This window comes from Bactrocera oleae, chromosome 5 (assembly GCF_042242935.1).
Source record: "Bactrocera oleae isolate idBacOlea1 chromosome 5, idBacOlea1, whole genome shotgun sequence".
NCBI lineage: Eukaryota > Metazoa > Arthropoda > Insecta > Diptera > Tephritidae > Bactrocera > Bactrocera oleae.
Genome location: NC_091539.1, coordinates 3931434 through 3955152, shown reverse-complemented (window position 1 = coordinate 3955152; position 23719 = coordinate 3931434). Strand labels below are relative to the sequence as shown.

The 23719-nt window shown below is 31.5% G+C and overlaps 1 protein-coding gene across 1 annotated transcript in view; it reads right to left on the bottom strand.

Moving 5' to 3' along the window:
* Positions 1-3546: 3546 nt before the first annotated feature.
* The window catches only part of LOC106618967 (sex-lethal homolog), a 54170-nt gene continuing 33997 nt past the window's right edge, over positions 3547-23719 (bottom strand). The window contains 6 exon segments of the mRNA NM_001315626.1: positions 3547-4317; positions 4361-5804; positions 5911-6092; positions 12212-12319; positions 13545-13868; positions 20421-20466. Of these exon segments, the coding sequence (NP_001302555.1) occupies positions 5498-5804; positions 5911-6092; positions 12212-12319; positions 13545-13868; positions 20421-20466 (967 nt within the window). The 3' untranslated portion in view covers positions 3547-4317; positions 4361-5497.

Below are 23719 nucleotides of genomic sequence, written 5' to 3'. Positions count from 1 at the left end.
TTTTTTTTGTTCTTTTGCGGAAAGAAGTTTACGTAGTAACGGGAGTGAGGAGGTTTATAGAAGTACTTACTTGCCGTTGTTTTTCGATTTTTTTTGGCTGATTGCTGCTGAGCGCGCACGTGATTTTTGGTTATCACACAACGAGCTTTGCGAAATATATTTGCTTTAATTTTACTTTGTATGTTTGGTTTACTTGTAATGTATTTGCATAACCGGCAGCTAGAAAAAAAATGAACAAAAACAACAAAAACGAAAAAAATACTTCCCGCTGAATGTTGTGAAGGTACAATTAACGCTACACGCAAATGTCATTTGCCTTGGCGCAAACAAGGTTGCATTTTTTTTTTGGTAAAAAAAATTCAAAAAAATATGTATTTTAGCATTTTTATTTAATTACATACAGACATGAATATTGAAGTACTTGCGAATGTATTATTCATATTACTATGTGTGTAAATATTTTTTTTTTTTTTTTAAACTAATTATTATATTTTTTACTTCAGTTTTTAATTTTTCTATTTGAAGAAAAACGCTGCAATGACGCGATCTAGTACTATGGTTCATATTCATAATATTATATGTTTTACTATGTTTATATAATAGGTAAATGTGGATATATTTGCTATTTTAAAGTTAATTTTATTTCTTTCTTTTCGACGAATGTTTTGCATAAAATGCTCCTTATCGAAGGTTTGGTGGCTTAGTTTAAAAAAATTCTGCTAGACGGCTAATAAACAAGCGATTCGCATGTTTTCTTAGTATAAATGTTTAATTATAGTATATATAATAGAAAAAAATAAGAAGACCTCAATTTTATTGTTTCAATAAACTTTTTATATAATTATTTTCAATAGCTTACAAGCATTTGAAGTTTGTTGTTTCATAATTATTAATTTATTATGTTGAAAATATGTGTTAAATTGTATAAGAAAAAATAACAAAATAAGCATTTAAGAAATAAAATTAAAATTTTTTATTTTATTAATTAAAAAATAATAAAATAAGTATTTAAGAAATAAAATCAAAATTTTTTATTTTATTAATTAAAAAATGTATAAAATAATAAAATAACTAAATATGAAATAAAATTTGACATTTTTATTAACTAAAAATCTTTTATGCATTAATTTAAAAAGTAATTATCCCGCAAAAAAAAGGAAATTATTCACAAGAATATCGTCGTTTTTAAGCATAAGCAGCCAGCCACAAATAAAAAAAAATTACTTCAAATCGTACCATTACAGACGCAATTGCAATGCATTTCATAAAAAAAATGCAGTCAGCATAGTCTTCGTTAGATGAGCGAAAACTGTTGATAAGCGTTCAATTATGTACCGACTACAAAGTGGACCAATAATCGATAAATTATTGACTTCACATAAATTAAACGCATTCATGTTCAAATGTAAACAAAAAATTTAGAGTGGCCGCTGTAAAGGCCACGCAAGTTAGTTTTAGCTAAATATTGCACATGCATGCATCAATTTATATACACATGCAAATAAACAAGAAAAACGCGTTAGTGGCTTAAAAATGCCACGCAACTGTTGCTAAACAGTCGCAACATATAGTTGTAGTTTAATTAACATAAATTTTATGCAGATTTGCACGAACAGTCGAGTTTAAAGCCGCGTACAAAGTAGACCGCACTCTTTGCTTGACATATCAGCACAAAACGCACGGGAGTTTTCAACGTGAAAAGCTGTGCTGTGAAAAGGAAATATATGTGGAAAATTATGTTTTGACTCGTTACAGTTTACTACAACACTGCCTTCACATAACAAACAGAAACACAGCACAATACAACCTTTCCCGTCAAAATCCCCCAAGGCCCTTCCACACCCACCACCCACCCTATGTATGTGTGGAAACACTGTTGCAATTTGATCTTCACCCATCCGTGTTAAACGTGACCGCAGGTGGTATAATTGTCAGTGAAATAAAATTACTTCTAGTTCAGCTACTAAGTTGAACTATAATGGTCACGGCGAATCGATCAGCTTTTGTAGACCTACATATTTGGAAACGACAGTGAGTTGCACTTGTTTAACTAATTTGAGAGTATTGCATAGTTGCAAAAGCTCTCCCAGTGACATTCTATTTTACATTTTCATCAAAAAGATTTCTGTTATATCAAACGTAAGAAATTCGGATTTAAGTGTTCTCGAAAATTTGGCAAATGTAAAATTATTAATATTTATACATTAACTTTTTATATATACGGTTCTTGGATGAAAATGCATAGTTGGCAACAGATTTCTACGTATTTCAAGACATTTCACCAAAAACTTTTAATGCTTCTCTAAGCCGCAGACACGTAATATGAAACACCATTTGCTTTGGAAGAAAAATATGTCTGTCTCTGGTATAACATTGCCACTTTCAATGTATTTATTAAATTGGTTTTACGTGTTCTCGAAAATTTGGCAACACTAATTTTAATGGTTTTAGATATTAAATGTTTAAACTTCAGGTTAATAATAATTTAAAATTAAAAAGCGAGGCAAAACTCAAAAAATTGCGTTTTCAAAAGTCTCGAATCAAGACCATGTTGATTACTGTTTATGATTTAAAGCGTATTGTCCACAAGGAATTCGTTTCAGATGGTCGAACTGTTAATGGAAAATACTATTTAGGCATTTTCCATCGTTTGTGGAAAATAATTGAACGTTTTAGACCCGAATATCCAGTCCAGCAGTAAAACAGACAATAAACTGCTTAGATTTTTTATGGGTTATGAGTCAAGGAAACGTATTAATTTTTTATTATGTGCAATGAAAAAATTTAATAAACCAGCAATAGGTTAGAGTCTAACTGATGGTTTATTTTTTAAATGTTAACTGTTTAAACGGAAAAATGATTATTTGAAGTATTTGACGAAGGAATGTGAAAGATTTATTATTTTGATTTGTTGTTGAAAATAAAATGAAAATCTACAAATATTTTTTAAAAACTTACAAAATTTTAATAGTTTGAAGTTTTGCTGTAGAGAAGTTTTGATATAAGTAGTATAATAACGAGTGTTTTTAAGCACATAAGCAATTATGATTATAGTAAAATAATAATTTTTACTGCTTTTTTTTTATAAAAATGCTGAGTCTCGATTGGCTTTTTTTTTTGTTTTTTTTTAGGCTGGCTATAGAGGTAAACTTGTGAATATAAATAAATTTTGATGTTATAAAAGACAATTAATAAATTAAACAACAAAAATTAAATGTGAAATGATATTTAAACAAATTTTAGTTTATGAAAATAAAAAATAAAAACTAAATCGCAAGGGAAAACAAAAAAAACAAACGAAAAGTGTGCTTGATGGGTGTATATATTGCAATTTTATTTAAAAAAAAAAAAATAATGAAATACAATGATCCTTCTGAATTTCCTCTAAAAATAATATATTATGTGTATACAAAATTTCAATTAAACAATTAGAAATGATAAGTTTTCATAAGCAAAGCTCGCTCGTTTTGGTATGTCTTTCAAAAATTACAAAAAATGTTTAAATGCTTGTAGAGGGTTCAAAAAAATTTTTTTTTTCATTTTTTTGCTTTATTCGCGCTGCGCCTAATGCTTTCACTAAGCATATTTCGCTTACAGAAAAAAATGACTTAATATAAAATCAGAAAAAAAATTGTTTAAATAAATTTTTTTTTTTATTAAAATTTTTTAATAATAAAAAAAATAAAAAAAAAATAAAAAAAAAATTTAGATTGAATTTTATTAAATTTTTATTAAAAAAAAATTAAGGAAAACTAAAAAAAATTGAAAATAGAAAAAATCAACTTAAATACTTTCCTTAATCAGTAAGAATTAAATTTAATCGAACGCATATATAGATTATAGTTAGCCATTATATTTTGCTTTCAAAGAAAAAAGACCTATATTATACCATCACGCTTAATTTTAATTTTTTTAGTAAATGTTCGCTAGTAAACATATTTTTTTTTTAATTTTCGGACAATAAAGGTCTCTTATAGATATATGCTATATAGGTATGTGTTGTTTTATTTTGTAAAGCAATCATGTTTGTGTATATGTATGTAAAACTTTCAATTAATCGCTCAACTGCGACAGAAGAATATTAAAATGAATATAAAAAAAAATGTATTTAAAAAAAATCGAAAATTGTTTAAAAATAAATATACTAATATTAATTGCAGTTTAATATTTTTCGTTTGACACTTATTTATTTAGACAAACAAAAATCAATTTTATTTTCTGTTATACTTTTTATGAGCCGCAATAATTATTTTCTGTGCTTTAGCCAATAACTAAATTTTTATTAAAAACTAATAAATAAAAAATATTTTTAATTAATTAATATTTTTATTTTTAATTAATTGAATTTATTTTTAATTCAAATATATTTTTAATTTTTTTTTATTATTTCAGCTGATAAAAATTAAGTTATTGGCTAGAACACAAAACAAACTAAATATTTATTTTTTATGTTGGAAAAATATTTCCGCTTATAAAAAAGAATTCAATTAAATAATTTTTTATAAGCCGAAATATTTTTGCAACATAAAAAATATATTTAATTTGTTCTGCTTGTTTTAGCCAGCCAATAACTTTTTTTATCAGCCTAAATATTTTTCAAAAATATAAAAAAATATTTTTAATTTTTTGTTGCTGCATTTTAGCCGAAACATATTTTTTTTGTTTTTGTTTTTGTTTTAGCCAATAACTTAATTTGTATCAGCTGCAAATTTTTTTTTAATTTTTGTTTGTAATTTATTTGAGATTTTATATTTTACAATTAATTTTTGTTATTTAAAATTTGGTGTGTTCAATTAATTCAGCTTATATTATATGAATTATTTCGGCAAATCATAAAAAATATTCATCAAACATTGCCGCAATCTTGAGAATCAGCAGCTACTTATCTGTTACCTGGTATAATCATACCGACAAAATAAAACAGAATAAAAATAAAAAAAAAATTGTAAATAAAAACAGGCATAGGTTTTCATAATTAAGGCTCAGGTTTGACGCTACTTTGCTTATAAGAGCAAGAGTGTTGCGTAAACAGAAGCCACACAGATTATTATTATTGAATTATTCGTTTTCTTTTTTATAATAATAGATTGCTATGTACGGGGTATGGGAAACGTTAAACAAAAAATTACAAAAAAATTATTATATATTAGTTCATCTAACAACTGCTTGTATTGTGTTTATTTTTTTTATTTTGCTTTGAAGTTTAGGAAAAAAATGCTTTTATTTCGTTTATATTTTAAATTATTATTATATTAACTTATATTTGCTCAGCTTTCCACGCTTTCTTGCATTGTCTGTCTGTTTGTCTCTAAAAATGCTTCATGCGCTCGCTTTGCCAAACAAAAAAAACGTAAATAAAGAAAAAAACTCTTTTAGCAACATCATCAAAAGCGCTGCTTACTGCGCTCCTCTTATACCAGCAATAGTTATTATCGTTCTTGTTCATCATACATACACTACTACGATGTACGATTATTTAATAAAAGTTTTTCATCGTTTAAATGAATTTCTGTGCATTATGATAGGGATGCATCTTTTGGAAACGTGATTTATTTTGTCTACCTCTGTGCACCATGTTGTTGTAGCCCATATTCATGGGTGGTGGTGGTGGACCACCCATACCGCCACCACCGCCTCCGCCGCCGCCGCCACCACCAATCAATCCCAGCTGTGACATGTATTGCTGCGCTTTCGCTTTGCCATGCTCCTCGGCTAAGCGCACGGTGAGCGGCTGAGATCCACCCTCGGGTATGACATTGTTCAGAGCGGAAATTGCCTCTTGCGCTTCTTCGCGTTTATTGAATCTATAACGGTAGTTGCCAATGGGAAGCATGTGTAAGTGGACTAATGCCGTTGTATATATCCTATAAAAATTATAACTTACAAATATAGGAAAACGTTTGAACTCACCTGACAAATGCAACGCCACGCGGTTTGCCCGTCAATTTGTCTCTTAGAATATTCTTCTGTACAATCATGCCATATTTACCGAATATGGTATCCAATTGATCATCGGTTATTGTACGTGGTAGATTCGTAACATACAAATTGGTATCCTTAATCGATTCACCGCCAGGACGAGCATATGAAACCTGGAAAATAAATAAAGCAAACTTCATTAAAAAAAATTCTCATCCTATTGCTAAGTGAAAAAATTAAATTTGGCTAAATCTAAGCTAACTTCCTCAGCAAATGTTCCGAATGAATATAATGACTTGAGACTACTCTAAACATATATCGGAATGGGCACAGTAAAGCGTAAACAAATCTGTTTGTGTGCTCTTTGCGTAATGCATAGCCAAAAATTCCGTTCCCAAGACAGTCGAGTCCATGTAAGTGGACCGCACTCGGATTTTTATACGGTCAAGGATTGTCAATTCGACAGCTTTACTCCAAATTACTTGAGGGATCTGCAGCTACAACAATAATAACCAAAAAATCCTAATCGCGGTGGTGTTTTAAATAAACGACTATCTCAGCGACCTTTCTCGATGCTTCTCAGCAAGAAAACTAACACTCTTCCGCCCTAAATTCACAGTGAACATATTCACAAACTTACAAGGCAATCGGCGGCCCCTCATAAACTACACAGCAACGGTATGGTCGTCTGTAGTGGGACGCACACGAAGAAGCTTTAAACCTGTCAGAGCACTGCACTCAGTATAATATAAAGACGTCTCTTGAACACCTACACATTAAGGGTTCCAGTTAGAGTATATAACCAACTCCTCTTTAGGCAATTTCTACTAGGATGCTTTCGCAGAAACCAGGAGAAAACATTCCTTGATCAACGTCGACGATATTGCACACCTTACCAATCACAGCGAAGCTATTAACATCTTCACCGACTCGCTCCCAGTAAATGGTGCTCTTGGTGTCACACCAGCACCCATAGCTGATGAAGAGCTCGACTTTCCTTGTGAAGCTAGGGTAAGGCGTACGCAACTGCGTGCTGGTTACTGCAACTCAAAAAAATGCTAAGAAAGCAAGGAGCGTCTAATACTACTAGTTGAACTAGCAAGAAATACGAATGAGCTGGTGCTACGCAATCATATACGATTGTCGAACGGCATTCTCAAACTACCTATATTTAGCTTTCAGACTGAACACTTTGCAGCTGAACTGATAAAAAAACACAAAACAGCCGCTTGGCTTAATAGCAATTCTAGCGTCGCTCTTGCGGTTGCTGCTTCAATTTCCTATTCTACAAAATCACTGAATGCGAGAGACACAAGCATCGAATCAAATTGTATAGAAAAGTGACAACAAAAAGAAAGCACAAAGCAAACGAAATCGTAGTAAAGCAATCAAACGTTTTCCATAAACACAATCCACACGCCTACACTTGTTTACATTCTCGGGCAGCGAACAGCGAGGACAGCGAATGCCTACCCATGCTCCAGCTTCGACAATTCACAATTGTTGTGTTCGTTATGAATAACAACAGAAGCAACAAAAGTTCTATGCGTTGCTTTTACTCGCTAGCTTGATTTGTTGTCAATGAGCTCCCGAACTGCAATTCTATTTGTACGTTGAGCACGCTGTCGCACACGTCTGCGTGTATCAGTCGGCATTTGGCATACTGTCTGTCTGCGCGCAGTGAGTTTATTATTTGGTATACACTTTGTGTGATTTTTAATTTTGTTTGTTCTGTAGACCAACTACAATCCTGTTGACGTCCATTGACACATTGTCTCTACCACAATGAATTCAAGTGAATGTATCAAAGTTGACGGCTCTACCAATAAATGACATTGACTAACCAAAGGTAAATAAATAAGCCCTTTCGTGAGTGTGTATCCTTCAAAACTGCGTTGTCTCTCCATATATTTGCATATATTTATATTTTGTAAGGCATTTAACTGCCGCGAGTATTTAGTGTGGCAGTTCCCACGACAGCCGCTTCTACGTTAACAGAATTGACTCGGATTATAGCCGACCAAGGACTGTCGTTTCGGCGATTTAACCCTGTTTAGATGATCCGTGACAACAACAGCAAGATTTGGTGTGATTGAGTAGATATCGTAAACGCATTGGGCTTCATACACAGATTTACCCACTAAATCAAATACTCATCAGAAATCACTTTCGAAAGTTGAATCAAATGGACATGTATTTATATTCGGTCGGTGTATTTATATTATTAGCTTCAATTTCAACTAAAAAGCCTCCTGTGGTCACGAGCGTTTATCGCCGTTGTCCGTCTACACATATAACACGTAGCGAGTTCGTCAGCTAAGTAAATAGTTGTGTCAGCAACACCACATTTGGCAGACAGAAGCTCGAATTGTGCCACGAAATCCTTAAATTATTGTACAACTAAAACCTAATTACTGTTATTTGTAGAATAAACTCATATTTATCACGACTTATTACCGACATACCTAAGAACAATTTATTACTTCTTCAGCGTCATCTTTTTCACTGTCTTTCGGAGCCTTGAAGTTCATATAACCGCAAAGAATCAGTAAACCTCACTCATTATATGAATCATAGGGTGATCTATTTCGAGGTTGCCTACTTTTTTAAAGAAAAAAAACACAGAAATCAAATTTAATGGAAAATGTTTATTATCATTCGTAAGAACATTCTTGTTGGCCAATCCACCAGCCCAAAACGAGAAATTATCTGCTCACCGAAGTGTTCGCTCAATAAATCCATTGATTGATGTGATGTGTGGGAAGTGGCGCCGTCTTGTTGAAACGGTAAAATTCTCACTGGCATCATTTTTGAAGAAATATGCACCGATTCGATCGAATATTATTCAATAATGAATGCTGGGTCCCAAGTTGGGTGATGGTGTGGCGACTAGTATGCTCAATAGGGCGATTATGTTGACCATAAGTTGAGCGAAGCGCGCGAAATACATTTTTTACAGAACGTGAATTTTCGTAATAAAGCTAAACGATTTGTAAACGTTGTTCAGGCGTAGGTCTTTCCATAAAAAATGCCAAACAATATTGAACAGAGATAACATGACAGCTTGACACCACTCAAGCGTGATATGTCAAAAAAAGGCTATTGAAAAAAGTATCTCTACTTGGATCATCCGTTAGCTAACGCTGCAGTCTTTGTTATTGGAGGGTTTAATTTTTGGTGAGAACAGCATATTGGAAAATGGACGTGACTTTGGGCCATCTAGTTTATGTGATGTGACAACGTTAGACTATTTTTGGTCTATGAACGTCAGGCTAAAGATATTTGCCGAAAAAACTGCTACTACTGAAGACGGCAAACCCTACATTCGGCGCGTTATTGACGAGATAAGATACGTTTTGTTTGTGAAAGGTGTTGCTAAATGATACCGATAGCATGGTATTACTTTAACCTTGTCACGTTGTTCATATAGACCGCAGTTTAAATTATATTCAAACAGCAAACTTCATAAAAAAAAATTTAATGAGCCAAAATAAAATTTAAGAAATTGGTAAGTTTATTATTATTATTTTTTCTGTATTTTTTGTATATGAAACAAAAGTTCCATGCCTCTAAGAAAACAATCTTTTACAATACTGCACTACTTTTGCGCTGCTCTTGTTTACAGCTCGCTCTCATCATACACGCAGCCCACAAAAATTACCTAATATTTCGCTTGCGTTACGCTTCATGAACTGTAAGAATGTTTCGTTAAATTCTTTATCATTTTTCACTTGCTGTCGCTTGACTCTACACAAACCACCACACAAATGTAGACTTGGCCAAAGCTCTAAGGATTTCAAGTTTATTTCTATTTTTCTACTTCATTTCAATTCATTTTAACTATATTTTTGTGCGCATTCATGGCTCATCATTGCTGTGCACTCACAGATAGTATTAGATTTTCTATTTTTATCCACAATAAAATGAAATTGAAAATAAAATACAAAAAAATATGGTGGCATTTACTTCTTACAGCACGAAATGTGAATGACAAAAGCAATGGTATGAGTTTAAAAGTGAAATTGAGGCGCTTGAAAATAAGGCGTAAGCATAAATTGCCAGTCTATGTGGGTTGTGCGCCTTAAAGCATGCTAGCGAGCAAGGAAAATACAGTTTAAGGTTGGTCCAGCGCAATTTTATATTGTAAAAAAAATATTTCTGTAGTCTATTAATTCTTATTTTCAGATAAGTTGCATATCATTGCACTTATACGACGTTGAAAAGCATAGAATTTGTATTATTATTGGTAGACTTCGCCTGAATGTAGGCAATATTTGTTGAATTGCATGTATAAAATAGGGCGTAATGAATCTTACTATTATAAACGCGCTTAACGAGTGAATGCCGCAGGTGACAAGCAATTTTTTACGAGATCACGAAAAATAAAGAACGTCTGGGTGGTCACGCAACGAACTGGACTAATATTCGCGCTAAACGTTTTACGAAAAGCTGTTTCGGGGGTTACGTACTATGTGTTAGGCATAATGAAAATTACTATTTAAACGAAATTTTCGAATGAATGTCAAAGGCTTTTATATGTTGAGAATTGCGAGACATTACATTAGGCTGTACTGCCAAAAGTACAATCTTAGTTTATAGTGTTGCCATGTGAAAGTAAATGATTACGCTGAAATGCCAAGCAAGCGCTTCAATTATATTCTATATTAGGGTGTTTCTAAATTTTTGCTAACTGTCTACGATTTGCTAAGCGTTGGAGAGTAGCGAATCGAACAAACTATGCCAGATGCTCAAACAAACGGGCAGCACTTGTGATGTAAGCCTGCGCTAAAATGTCTTCTGACGCATCCACAATATTTCTATGATTCTTTTTTGGTGGAGTAACTCTTTTTTTTCACGTTAATCATCTGGTACGCGCTTTTAAATTACTTTAAATTGCTTTAAATTCCGGGTTAACTTTGGCAATTCTTAGAAATATTTATTTTAAAGTCATTTTTTTTAAATAAAGAAAAACCAATTCCATATTCAGACCACCCTAATTTACTTGCTTATGAGTGCGTAGCCAAAACCAACCTTCAAGCAACAATTTAAATCGAAATTTCAATATACAACACAAAAGGAAATCAATATGAAATGAAATACTTAGAAAGTCGAAAGCGGCAGCAGGGCAGAGCGCTGACAGCAAAAGGTTGTTAGTGAGTTTTAATTGTTCACTATTCCATTCTTTTGCACAGCACTTTGCAGCGTATTTTTCATTTTCGATTTCTTTGCATTTTTTTTTTGTGCAGTTAGATAGCACAGCGCATGGAAATTGGAGCAAACAAGTGCGCCAGCTGCGATACGCTGCTGCTACTCACTTGACCTTTGACCAAGTGTTCATAAACAAAATAAAAAAAACAGCAGTTCGCAGCAAAGGCCACTGCGAAGTGCGGGCGGAACTTGCTTGCTGCACTAAATCAAAACAAAAATTTCACAAAAAACCATTACTACAATAATAAACTTCAAGTAAACACTTGGGTAGTTTAAGTTAATATTATACGAAAACTAGAAAAAACGTTAACTCCGTTTGCACCAGTGCATTTCTTACGGGCATAAAAGGTCTTTCAGTTTGCATGACAAATATATAGTCGTCCGAACTGAACCATTACTTCGGAGTTTGTAGCTTTGTAAAATAAAAAACTTTTCCATACAATAACTTAATTTTGAGCGGTTAGTTTGTATGACAGCTATATGCTATAGTGGTCCGAACTGAACTATTTTTTCGGAGACAGTAGCAGTGTCTTGGACAATAATCTGTACAGAATTTCGTTAAGATATCTTGTCAAATAAAAAAGTTTCCAATACAAAAACTTGATTTTGAGCGGTTAGTTTGTATGACAGCTATAGGCTATAGTGGTCTGATCTGAACTATTTTTTCGGAGACTGTAGCAGTGTCTTGGACAATAATCTATACAAAATTTCGTTAAGATATCTTGTCAAATAAAAAAGTTTCCAATACAAAAACTTGATTTTGACCGGTTAGTTTGTATGACAACTATATGCTATAGTGGTCCGATATCGGCGATTTGGACAAATGAGCAGCTGCTTGGGGAGAAAAGAACGTGTGCAACATTTCCCATCGATATCTCAAAAACTTAGAGATATACAGTATATACAGACTAATGGCTAAATCGGCTCAGCACGTCACGCTTATCATTTATATATACACATATATACATTAAAGGGTCCTCGACGTTTCCTTGTGGGCATTACAAACTGCGTGACAAACTTAATATAACCTATTCAAGCCAATAAAATATTTATAAATAAGTAATATTTAAATGTTTTGACTCACCTTTAAACGCTTATTGCGCACTGTAATGCCGTTTAAGCTTTTTATCGCTCGTTGTGAATCCGTTTCGGAAGCGAAATCAACAAAAGCGTAACCAAAACTGTAGCCAGTCTATATTTGAGAGATATAAAGAAAAACGGAAATTAAATAACATTCATTAAAAATTGTCACACAAAAATTATAACATAAAATAATACAAGCAAAAAAAATAAAAAATAGATGAGTGATAAAAGGGAAAGCACTGCAGCGCACTTCAGCCGACATTCAAATCGTCAACATCCATCAGTGTAATAATATTAAAATGCTAAGCGGCATGCCGCAGTACTTTCTGCGTGGTGTGTAGATGAGAGGTACGTTGAAAGACTCATATAAATATATATATGTATTGTATGCAGGAAGGCAAACAGATAGTTAGGCCATCAAGCAGATTGCTACTATGACAGCTGTGTTTCGTGTCTGTGTGTGTTCGTGGTCGCAGTAATCCTGCTGAAGTGTTTGATATGCAGTGAAAGGCGCACGGAGCACTTACTACCTACGTACATACGTACGTATGCTTAGCACGTCGCGGCATTTGCGCGCGCGTTTGGTGTGTGTCATTAAATTTGACAGCTGACAGTTGACACTTCAAATGCAAAAGAACAAAAAAAAAAGAGTATGCAAAAAAGTTTGCACGAAAAATCAACTTTGCAAAGTGAATAAATGAATTCATAATAGATAAAGTAAATATAGAAACAAGTAATGCAAAAAGAACGCTGAATAACTGACATGGTGGCATTAAATCATTCAAAAATGATTGAGTGGGAAATTAAATTTGGGAAAAGTGTATATTTTTGGAAAGCGGTGGGAAATTTTGGAAATACACTCAAAATCAAATTTGACGCGAACAATTCCTTCGTGCTTTTCGTCGAATGAAGACTGGTTGAATCCGGGTCAAATTTGATCTTGAGTGTATAGTGCATGGAATGACATGGAGTCGGTTGTGGTATGAACCTATTGCAGCTGATTTGGTATGCTGAATACCGGAAAAGTTTTGGAATGAAATGTCATTACCAAATCACGTGATTGAAGTATTTTGCGCAAAAAATAAAGAAATAATGAACACAGAACTACAGAAAATTTATACTTCTTTCAAATAAAACAAAACCAGTTTTTATATATACAGAAAGTTAGATAATGAAAGCTAATTCAAGTTATATTCATTGAATTCAGAATTAAATTTCGCTCAACAGTAATATGCCCAAGTATTTAGTATTGATAGCAAATATTTGTTAGGGTTGATAACATATCAAATTGTTAGACGTTTCATTAAATTTACTTTTTAATTGCGATAACTCACCTTATAATCTCTCATTATTCTGCAAGTGTTTATAGGACCGATTGTCCTAAATAAAGCATAGAGTTCACGATCTGTCATATCCTGTGGTAGATAGTTCACAATTAGATTTGTGCCATTCGAGCCGCCGCCATGTCCGTCCCCGCCACCGCCACCGCTACCACAATTCAGCGAATTTGTGCTGATGGCGGGCGCCATATTGTTCATGGAACCCATGGCGCTGCCGCCGCCACCACCACAGCTGCCACCGCCACCGCCGCCTGAAAAATCGTTATAACCGCGCCGATTCATTGATGGACCTGGATACGACGAGGTGAAATCTGTATCCTGCGGTGAAAACGCATAACGTGACTGAAATATCAATTCAAACAAACAAGGTACGAACATACAATAGATGGCGCTTTTGCTTTTCATACAAGTGTTCAAGTTGAGTTGTTTCAAGTTGTTTTCTGAAGGATATCACTTGGTAGAGCGGTACATACATACATACATATTGAAAATATTATTTTGTTGCATTTTTTTTTTTTTTGTTTTGAGAATATTAAAATTATTAATTTAAATTGCAGTTGCAAATTTTGTTAAGAGCATTACTGAATTTTTGTTTTTATTGTTGCAAAATTTGTTTAGATATTTATGTATACCATACATATAACTATTGTTTAATTTGTAATTTTTTTTTTGTTTTTGTTTTTGGTGAAAAATTTAACGCTTGCAAAACACATTTGCAGAAAAAATTTTGTGAAGGAAAAAAATTACAAATGCATTATGATCAAGACAACGAATAGTAAGTAATATGTAATATACGAAAATTATGTAATCCTTATTTTGTTGTTATTTCAATAATTGTATGCAGCATAAAACACATTTAACGCTTTAATCAATATCAATTCATTTCAACTTTGGCCATTTGCAGAAAACAAAAAACACTCTTCAATAAAAACTAAACTAATGCACAACAATACAGCACGTTTACGAAAATTAATTCAATAAAATTCAAATTCAATCACTACAAAAATGGAGGCATACAAAATGAACGCTATTCTTGGTAAAATGTATTGTGAAATATGCGTTCAAATCTAGTTTAGTATATCTTTACAATTAAAGAACGCGCGCTTCGAAAATAAAAACGAGAAATCTAGTGAAATATTTATAGCTAGGCAATATTTTTACTAAAAGTGCTGATTAAATATTAAAGTGTAATGATTTTTAATTCACGAACTGTTATGTAGTAAATAAACTTGCAGCGATTATCATTAAAAAAACACGCTAGGAATATAAGTGGCGCAATTTTTAATTAAATTATTATTAAAAAAATTTTTTTGATATTTTATAAATAATAATTGCGCTAAACAATTAGTAAACACCACATTGCATGTAAGCTGTTTCTTTAAATCATTGACGAGACATGATTGCAGCTATTCAACTAGTGTCGAACAAGTTAGATCATGTTTACCTGAACCATACCGGCTGGTAATAATTCTCGCTATGTGCATTAAATATTTCTCCACACATTGTATAAATTTGCGTGAATACGTTTTGAAACAAGAAACATAACAGAAATTTCTGTAAGTGGAAATAACTTTTTACTGCCTTGAAGAAAGCTAACAAATGCAACGAGTATATGACGCTACATAACGACTGCGATAATCGATAGCAGTTTTGCACTGTGTTTAGAGTGTGATATTACAAGGCAATTTGCGTTTAGAACAGCAATTGGTGGAAATTACTTGTAGAATATAATGCGAAAACTTAAAAATGAATGTGAATGAAAAAATAATATGAATTGAGAATAGATGCTTATTGAAATATGTATTATTTAAATTATTTTTACATTACTGACTGAATTTGCAATTTCTATGAGCATTCTATTATAAAAAAGTTTAAAATATATTTATGTATGTAAATATATATTACATACTACTACAGTTTACATGTGGAATTTAATTCTAACTTGCTATACCAGTTATTAGTGAGAAATGATTAACGTAACAATAAGTGAGAAAATATCGAACTTCTTAAATAGACAATAGAAACAGTAGCAACAATAACAATAACAACTTTATAAGTTAATTTGTTGAAAAAAATTTAGAAACTTTCATTTTCATATGTATAAACCGACGCTGGCAAGTAGAAGAGACTCGTATAAATATTAGATAAGTAATAGAGATTCTTAGTTATAAATATTAGTAGTAGTAGTAGAGTAAATAATATATAGTAACAGCTGGAAAGTTATACAGACATGTAGGTAGGTAATAAAATAATAACAAATAAAATAAAATATCAATAAGTGGCAATAAAATTAAATTTAAAAAATATAGGACGAATTAAAAAATAAGTAAAAAATTATGAGTCGAAATAAAAAATTTTAATTTCTATGCTAAATATAAAAAAAAAAACAATTTTGCCAAAAATAAAATAAATAAACTAGTACAACGAAAAATATTGCTATATTTTTTTATATATTATTTTACAAAACTAATAGACTTTAAAAAAAATTAATTTCAGCAAAAAAAAAAAATATTGTAATTTATAACAACAAAAAATATTGAAATAAAATAGAAAATAAAATTCACTGCATTACAAAAAATATTGAAATTTACATATAGCTCACCAAACAAAAATATTGAAATACTAACTCAAAGCGTCGAAAATATACTCTTCCTTACAAAAAATATTGAAATTTATAGCGCACTAATCAAAATATTGAAAAATTTTAAGATTAACTAATGTTATTAAATATGTCTCACAATATCTGATAAAACTGAAAAAGACAGCAGCTATAAAAGGAAAAAAGTTTGAAAATATTTTTGACTAAACATTTTACGCTCAAATTTTATTGAAATTTTCGTCAGATTTTTAAAATTTCCATTTACGTTCTTCACGTGACGGGGCACACACAAAAAAGTTGATTAAACAATGTTTGTTATATGTTTACTTAATGTATTTTTTTAAATATTTTCATAGTTGTGTCAAACAGATTTGTATATAGACATTGGCGTGTAAGGAAATTGTAAAGTGGAGTAGGGTTGTAAGTCATTAGTGTAGAGCGTTAATGAAATCAGCTAACATTATAGTAATATAGCACGCTTATCTTCAAAAATTCACACCATAAATATATATATGAAAATACAAATTTCAACCCTAAATCAATACTCTTTAAACTCACTCACTCACTCACTCTTTAAGTTATAAGCCACGCACAATTCTCCAATGAATTCTTAAGGATTTCAAAATGTATTTATGACCTACCGCTTGCGTGTAAAAATCTCTTTCAGAACTCACTATATTACATACATACATATCTCTCTCTCTCTCTCTCTCTCGCCTACCGCTCCTCCAAAGCTTATGAAAATAAACACCCAAGATCCCAACTGTCAATAAAGCTTACTTGGCGAGTGTTTTCTTAGGTGAAATAAAAACAAAAACCTTTTTATTTCACCGCCCACCTTGAGTCCACTTCAAAGACTTCAACAATGGAAGCTCATAGGCAGTAGATGGCTCATTCACATATATCCAACTTTTCTCAACTGTTTGCTGACAATTTCATACATTAAAAATTAATATGAAAGACAGAAGATAGCCAACGAAGTGCAAACAAAGTGACGGCGTCTTGTATTATATGGGAGAGGGAAAGAGAGAGCGTTGAAAATGAATGTAGAGCGCGTGGCAGCAAAAGATCCACACCATTTGTATACATGCTGTTTTAGTGGGTAGTGTGTTGATGGGTTTGTGCGTGCGAGCATGTATGTGGGTTAATACACGTGCGAATACAAGAAAGTTTTATAAAGGAAGTCAAGTACAGAAAATGGCAAAGAATTCTGTGTACGTGAGTGGGTGTGCGTTTTGCAGTGTAGGGCACACAAATTAAATACGTGTGTTTATGTGAAACTCAGATTGAGTTGCGGTTGTGTGTTGATAATATGGAATTTCGACTACAGCATTAATACATAAAGCGAGAAACGTGTGGACATCGTATATACACATGTGAAATTTTATCAGGCAATTGCAGGACTCGCTAATAAACTTTTACAAACGGCCACAAGTTGCATATGTACATACTGTTCAAAACTAAAGAAAAATAATGAAATACCATATAAATTATAAACGCACCTAACGAAGTAGATAAATTTATTTTATTCGTACAAAGTAATCGATATATTTGCACATAATAATCGATATATTTGCAAATAATAATCGATATATTTGCAAATAATTATCGATATATTTGCACATAATTATCGATATATTTGCACATAATTATCGATATATTTGCACACAATTATCGATATATTTGCACATAATTATCGATATATTTGCACATAATTATCGATATATTTGCACATAATTATCGATATATTTGCACATAATTATCGATATATTTGCGCATAATTATCGATATATTTGCGCATAATTATCGATATATTTGCGCATAATTATCGATATATTTGCGCATAATAATCAATATATTAGCACATAATATATTAGCACAAAATAATCGATAAATTTTCACATTTGAACAAAATTTATTTTTTACCTTTCCTATAAATTGAGCACTGACTGTTACAACATGTCTCTTCAATTCTCTCAGTGTCGCTTCGCAGTAGATGTGTTCCTAGTTGTGCAAAAGGTCCATGACATAATTTTAGGGTATTTGGCTATAAGTTGACATTGAAAGTTTTTAGAACTTACTGAGTTTATTTTTGAAATACAAACATACACACATACAGAGTAACAAATTCTCGCATTTTGAAATACATATGTACATACACACAAACGCACATCAGAAAACTTAAAATGGCTGAGTAAAAAACATACAATGAGCTAACAGACGACAACCACGAACCTATAGGACAACACAAGTTCGGAGCAAGCAAGCTGCAATACTCGTACACGCACACAAGTAGTAGATAATATAAAAGTGAAAGTGAAAATAAAAATGAATGGATGATGCAGGATACAAGCTCCGATGTCTGTATATATAATATGTACATACATGTGATTATGCATGTGTGTGTATGCATTCCATAAAGTAGTACACGTGTGACACTGTTGTGTGCAAAGTTTTCAACGAGTTCATATTGCACTTTGTGACATTGCGAACACACACATTTTTCGAATTTAAGCAACAGTAATGTGTTAAAATGTGATGTATTACTATCCTTACGTCATCAGCTGATTTAGAAAACTGGACTTTGAAGAGTGTATGTTAAGACCTCAAATGATTAAAAGACCCAAGAACACCCACGTTAAGCCAGTTATTGCAAACAATTTGGGTTAAGAAAAAATTACTGCCTTTGCGAAATCTCCAAAAATATTTGTCTAAACTCCACCACTAAACGGTTCACATTAAATAAATTAGGATTTTATCTAGCAAATCTTCTATAAGCAATTAGTCTAATGTGCATTTTGCATGTCTCATAAATATTTTACGTTAGATGGCAGCCACAAATCTCAGCATACACACAAATATATACTATGTACCATATAGAGTGGCATAAACAGTTTTGCTAAACATTTATCGCTCTTCTTCATCGGCTTCAAATTTTATCGTACTCGAAACTGTGCAAGGAAGGCATAAAAGTGAAATGCCGCGCACACACATATACACACATGCACACACAGCGACGGAAAGCAACCGCCGAAGTTTGACACGAAATCCAAATCAACTTAATTTTCAGCCGTTAAGGCATATTATGGCAAAACCCAGACCGCTAGCTGCCAATCGTGATTCCTAAGCAATGCGCAGACTAACACAGCTGAGTCAAATGTCAAAAACGTGCGGAATGAAGCCAACCAAAATAAACAGAACTACAACGTTACGAGGGTATGCCTGGAAGAGGAATTTAATGAAGTAAGTTGTGCAATGGTGACTGAAAAATATAATGATGTTTCACAAAACTTTTTCCAAACAAATCGAATATTAAGAATATTTATCAGAAGTTTAGATAAAAAAAATTATCGGAGATCGTGTTTTATCGAACATTTCTGAAATAAAATCAAAATAAATCAAATATTAACCAGATTTATCAGAAGTTTATAAAAAAAATTATCGGAAATAAAGTTTAATTGAAATTTTTTCAAAACAGATCAAAGTTTAGCAAAATTTAACAGTTATTTATTAAAAATTTAGTAATACTACGGAAAATTCGATAAAACACCGTAAAACCACAAATATCAGAAATTAAAAAAAAAAAATTTCGAATAATATGCTATGAATCAACTTTTTTGTGTGTTTGTGTGTGTAAGGTGGCATTTTGTCGGATTGCTCACGTTACCGCTTTAGTTTTCTCTGTCATTAATTGTTGTACTAACGGTGTTGTTGTTTTGTTGTTATTGTTGTTGGTGATTGCATGATTGTTGAATCACTATTGTTTGTGGTTGTTATTGTTCTTGTTGCTAATGTGATTACTGTTTGCTAATTGTATTTTTTTTTTTGGTTTTTGTTTACAAATATGCCTCGGTTGTTGTTTGTATGAAGCTTGTTTATTGTTGTTGTTGTTGTTGATATTTGCTAATTGTTTTATTTTGTAATGTTCTCAAAACTTTTATTTACTTGTGTGAGTGTTTTTTGTTTCGCACAAAATCGGTTTCACATTTTGCTCGCGTAGAATACTTTATATGAAAAAGCGTGTGCCCCGAAAATACATATTTCTATTTCATTTTACATTATCACATAATTGCAAACTATGTATTAGTATTTTGCTTTAGTTGCATTTGCTTAATTCAACTAAATAAATATACTTAGAAACAAGATTAAAGTTTAGTTCTTTAGAAAATCAATAGGTTAGAGGTATTCTATTAAATTATATTTTTCATTGCTAAAAACCAAAAGAAAACTACAAAAAATTGCTACATATTTAGTATGAAAAGTATACGTACCATGCCGGATGGCAGAGAATGGGACATGCCCCACCTACGCCCACCGCTGCAAAGAGAGACAAGAGATTTGAAAGTTAATTTGAGATAAAATTATTTATCGATATTATACTATATTTCAAATGAGGGATGAATAATCAAATCCATAAAAAATAATAGATAAATTCATGAAGAATAATCAATAAATCCATAAAATTATCAACAAGTCTATAAAAATAATCTAATATAAATTTATATATTGAAAAATAACCGATAAATTTATAAAATAATTGGAAAATATAGAAAACAATCGATAAATATAAAAAATCATCGATAAATATAGTATATTAGAAATAATCGATAAATTTAGAACAAAAACGGTCGATAAATTAATAACTATATAATCGTTAAATTTATAACAAAAATAATAGGTATATTTATAACAAAAACAATCGATAAATTTATAACAAAAACAGTCGATAAATTTATAACAAAAAAATATCGGTAAGTCTATAAAATAATTGATATCCTATAAAATGATCGATGAGTCCATAAAAAATATGATCGATATGTCAAAATAAGAACCACTATTTTTATTTAAAACTTATATATTTTCACCCAAGTTATCGATATCTACACAAAATCAACTGTATCTCCACGAATTTACTGATAATTTCACGAAATAATAGAAGAAAATAAACGATGTTGCCACAAAAAATGTATACTTTCATAAAATAATCGATAAGTTTTTTTAATATTTTAAGTTATTATATGTATTTAATAAAAGAAACTTTATATATAAAAAAAAATGCATATTTCCCCAAAACTATCGAAATATCCATAAAAACAATATAAAATTCCATAAAAATAACCAACCATTACCACCCACCAATACTTCCATAAAAATAATCGATATTTTCACGGAATAATAGCTGTTTCTGCAATATTATCGATAATAAAATAATCTATATTAGATAAGTATTGTATATTAATTTAAAACAATCGACGTTTCCACGAAATAATAGACGTATATAAAATATTAGCTATAATCAAATAAACGTTATGCATATTAATTTAAAAACAATCGATATTTCCACAAAACAAATAATCGATATTTACAAAACAATACCCAAATTTGCACAAAACAAGGGAAAATTTGATGAATGTTATAGATATGTCCATGACTTTACAATCAATTTTCAATGTCTACAATTAAATAATCGAATATATTTTATGAAATATAGAATTTGTTCAAAAAGTATTTATATTATTATCAGCGGACAGTCTTCAATAACATGAAAAACAAGTTAATATACCATATATATTTTCGCTCAAAGTCAAAGCTTGGCAACCCTTTTACAACCTTTAAACCTTTTGACAGCACATCTGCTGTCAGCAAGAGTATGAAACCGAATTGAGCGATACTTGTTTGCGCTTATCATTTAAGTGCCAACGAAAATATTAACAAACTTGCAAACATACTCCAGTAGAATACTTAAATAGACAAAAATTCACACCAAAAATACAGACGCCACGTATCTCCTCTGTTGAACTGTGTGTTCGTATAATGCCCACCACATACACTTTTGGGAATTTAAATTGAGTTCTAAGCATACAAAATGTTACTAAAAATAGTTCCACCCACAATTTATGTATGCGGAGTGCCACAGAAAGCTTTATTTACCGGGAAAAATGATAATAAAAAAAAAACATTTGTAAAAAAAAATAATAAAGGCAAAGTAAGGGAAAAACAAATGACAGCACACAACTTTAATATTTAATATTGGTAAAGGAGGAAGAACAATGCTACACATGACAGTGGTGCGGATGAGACGGTTGGAAACTTATATCTCTGCAGTATTTATGGCACATATGTATGTATGCATTTCACACACGAGCATGTACATATTATGTATATTGTGCAAATAAGCATGCATACACCCACATAATTTTTTTGTATATTTTTTTGAGGTTAGCAAACTTTGGAGTACGAAAAATTTATTTAGACCAAAAAAGGAAAAGATTTTTATAAATATATGCATGCATTTGAGCAACATAGACACAAAAATATATATATATGTAAATGTGGAAGCACATACATAGCTGAAAAACACACAACACGGCGGCTAGCGACTGAGGCCAAGCAGAATTAGTAGCAATGGCGAAAAAAAAAAAATAAATTAAATAAAAAAAACAACAAGCTAGCTGTATAGATATATATATGTACATATGTGCATTTTGATTTGCTTACAAGTACAGCTTAAACGGCGCCAGACGCAGCAGTCCATATGTACATACGCTGATAACCCACAGCTTAGCAGAGGCTAACCAAAACACACACAGGTACACTGGCCGCTCTAGGAATTTGTATTTAAGCCTGCAGCTGGCAAATATATAAAATATGTGCTTTTTTGCTAAACAGTTACAGTTACTCAAATACTTATGCATGTGCATTTAGATGAGCGTATATATCTCTAAGTGTGTGTGTGTGTTTAAATAAAATGATATTTGCACTATGTCTGCCTAGCGCTTCCTAGTGTTGGTGTAGCCACACAAAAGTGCGGCGCGCGTACAAGTGGCACCAACTGTGTACAAACATAGAAGCAAAATAAAAATAAAAATAATAGCAACACATGTGAGTTTTTACCTACAAATATTTACTTGCATAAGTAAAGGCGAGTGCAGCAGTCCGCATGCAAACAGTATTCGTAGTGGGTCAGCACGCTAGCACTTAAAGCAGAAGCAACAAGAAAAACGTTAATTTCGCCTGCAAAGAAGCTTTAATAACCTTCACAGGTGCAATTCTTACAGCACAAAAGTGTATAAAAAGATAACTAACTTGATTTTGAACCCGGTTTAAGCGGTTTAACGGATTGTTGTACCAAATTATATTCTTATAGGCGATTTGACGCTCTACAAAAAAAGGCTTTAGAAAATTTTTGATTATCTTAACCACTTAGGAGATATTCGAGACCAAACTTAAAATTACAAAAAAATCACATCTTTTTTTAAAAAAAAATTTTTTTTGTTTTTTTGTAATTTTCTTAAGAGTTTTTTCTAGCGCGTCAAATTTGCTATAGAAATATAATTTGGTTCAAAAATCCGTTAAACCGGTTCAGAGTTGCAAAACTCCAAAATTGAAGAAAAAAATTTTCCGTATTATTTAAATAGGAAATAGAAAAATTAATATTTGCACAGCACTATATGCATCACACAGGTAAACATATACATATGCAAAAACACTTACACTTACAGTAGTAATTCACTAAATTGCTTTAACTCAATAAGACCTAATCCAATTCACAAGTGTAAATCCACTGAAC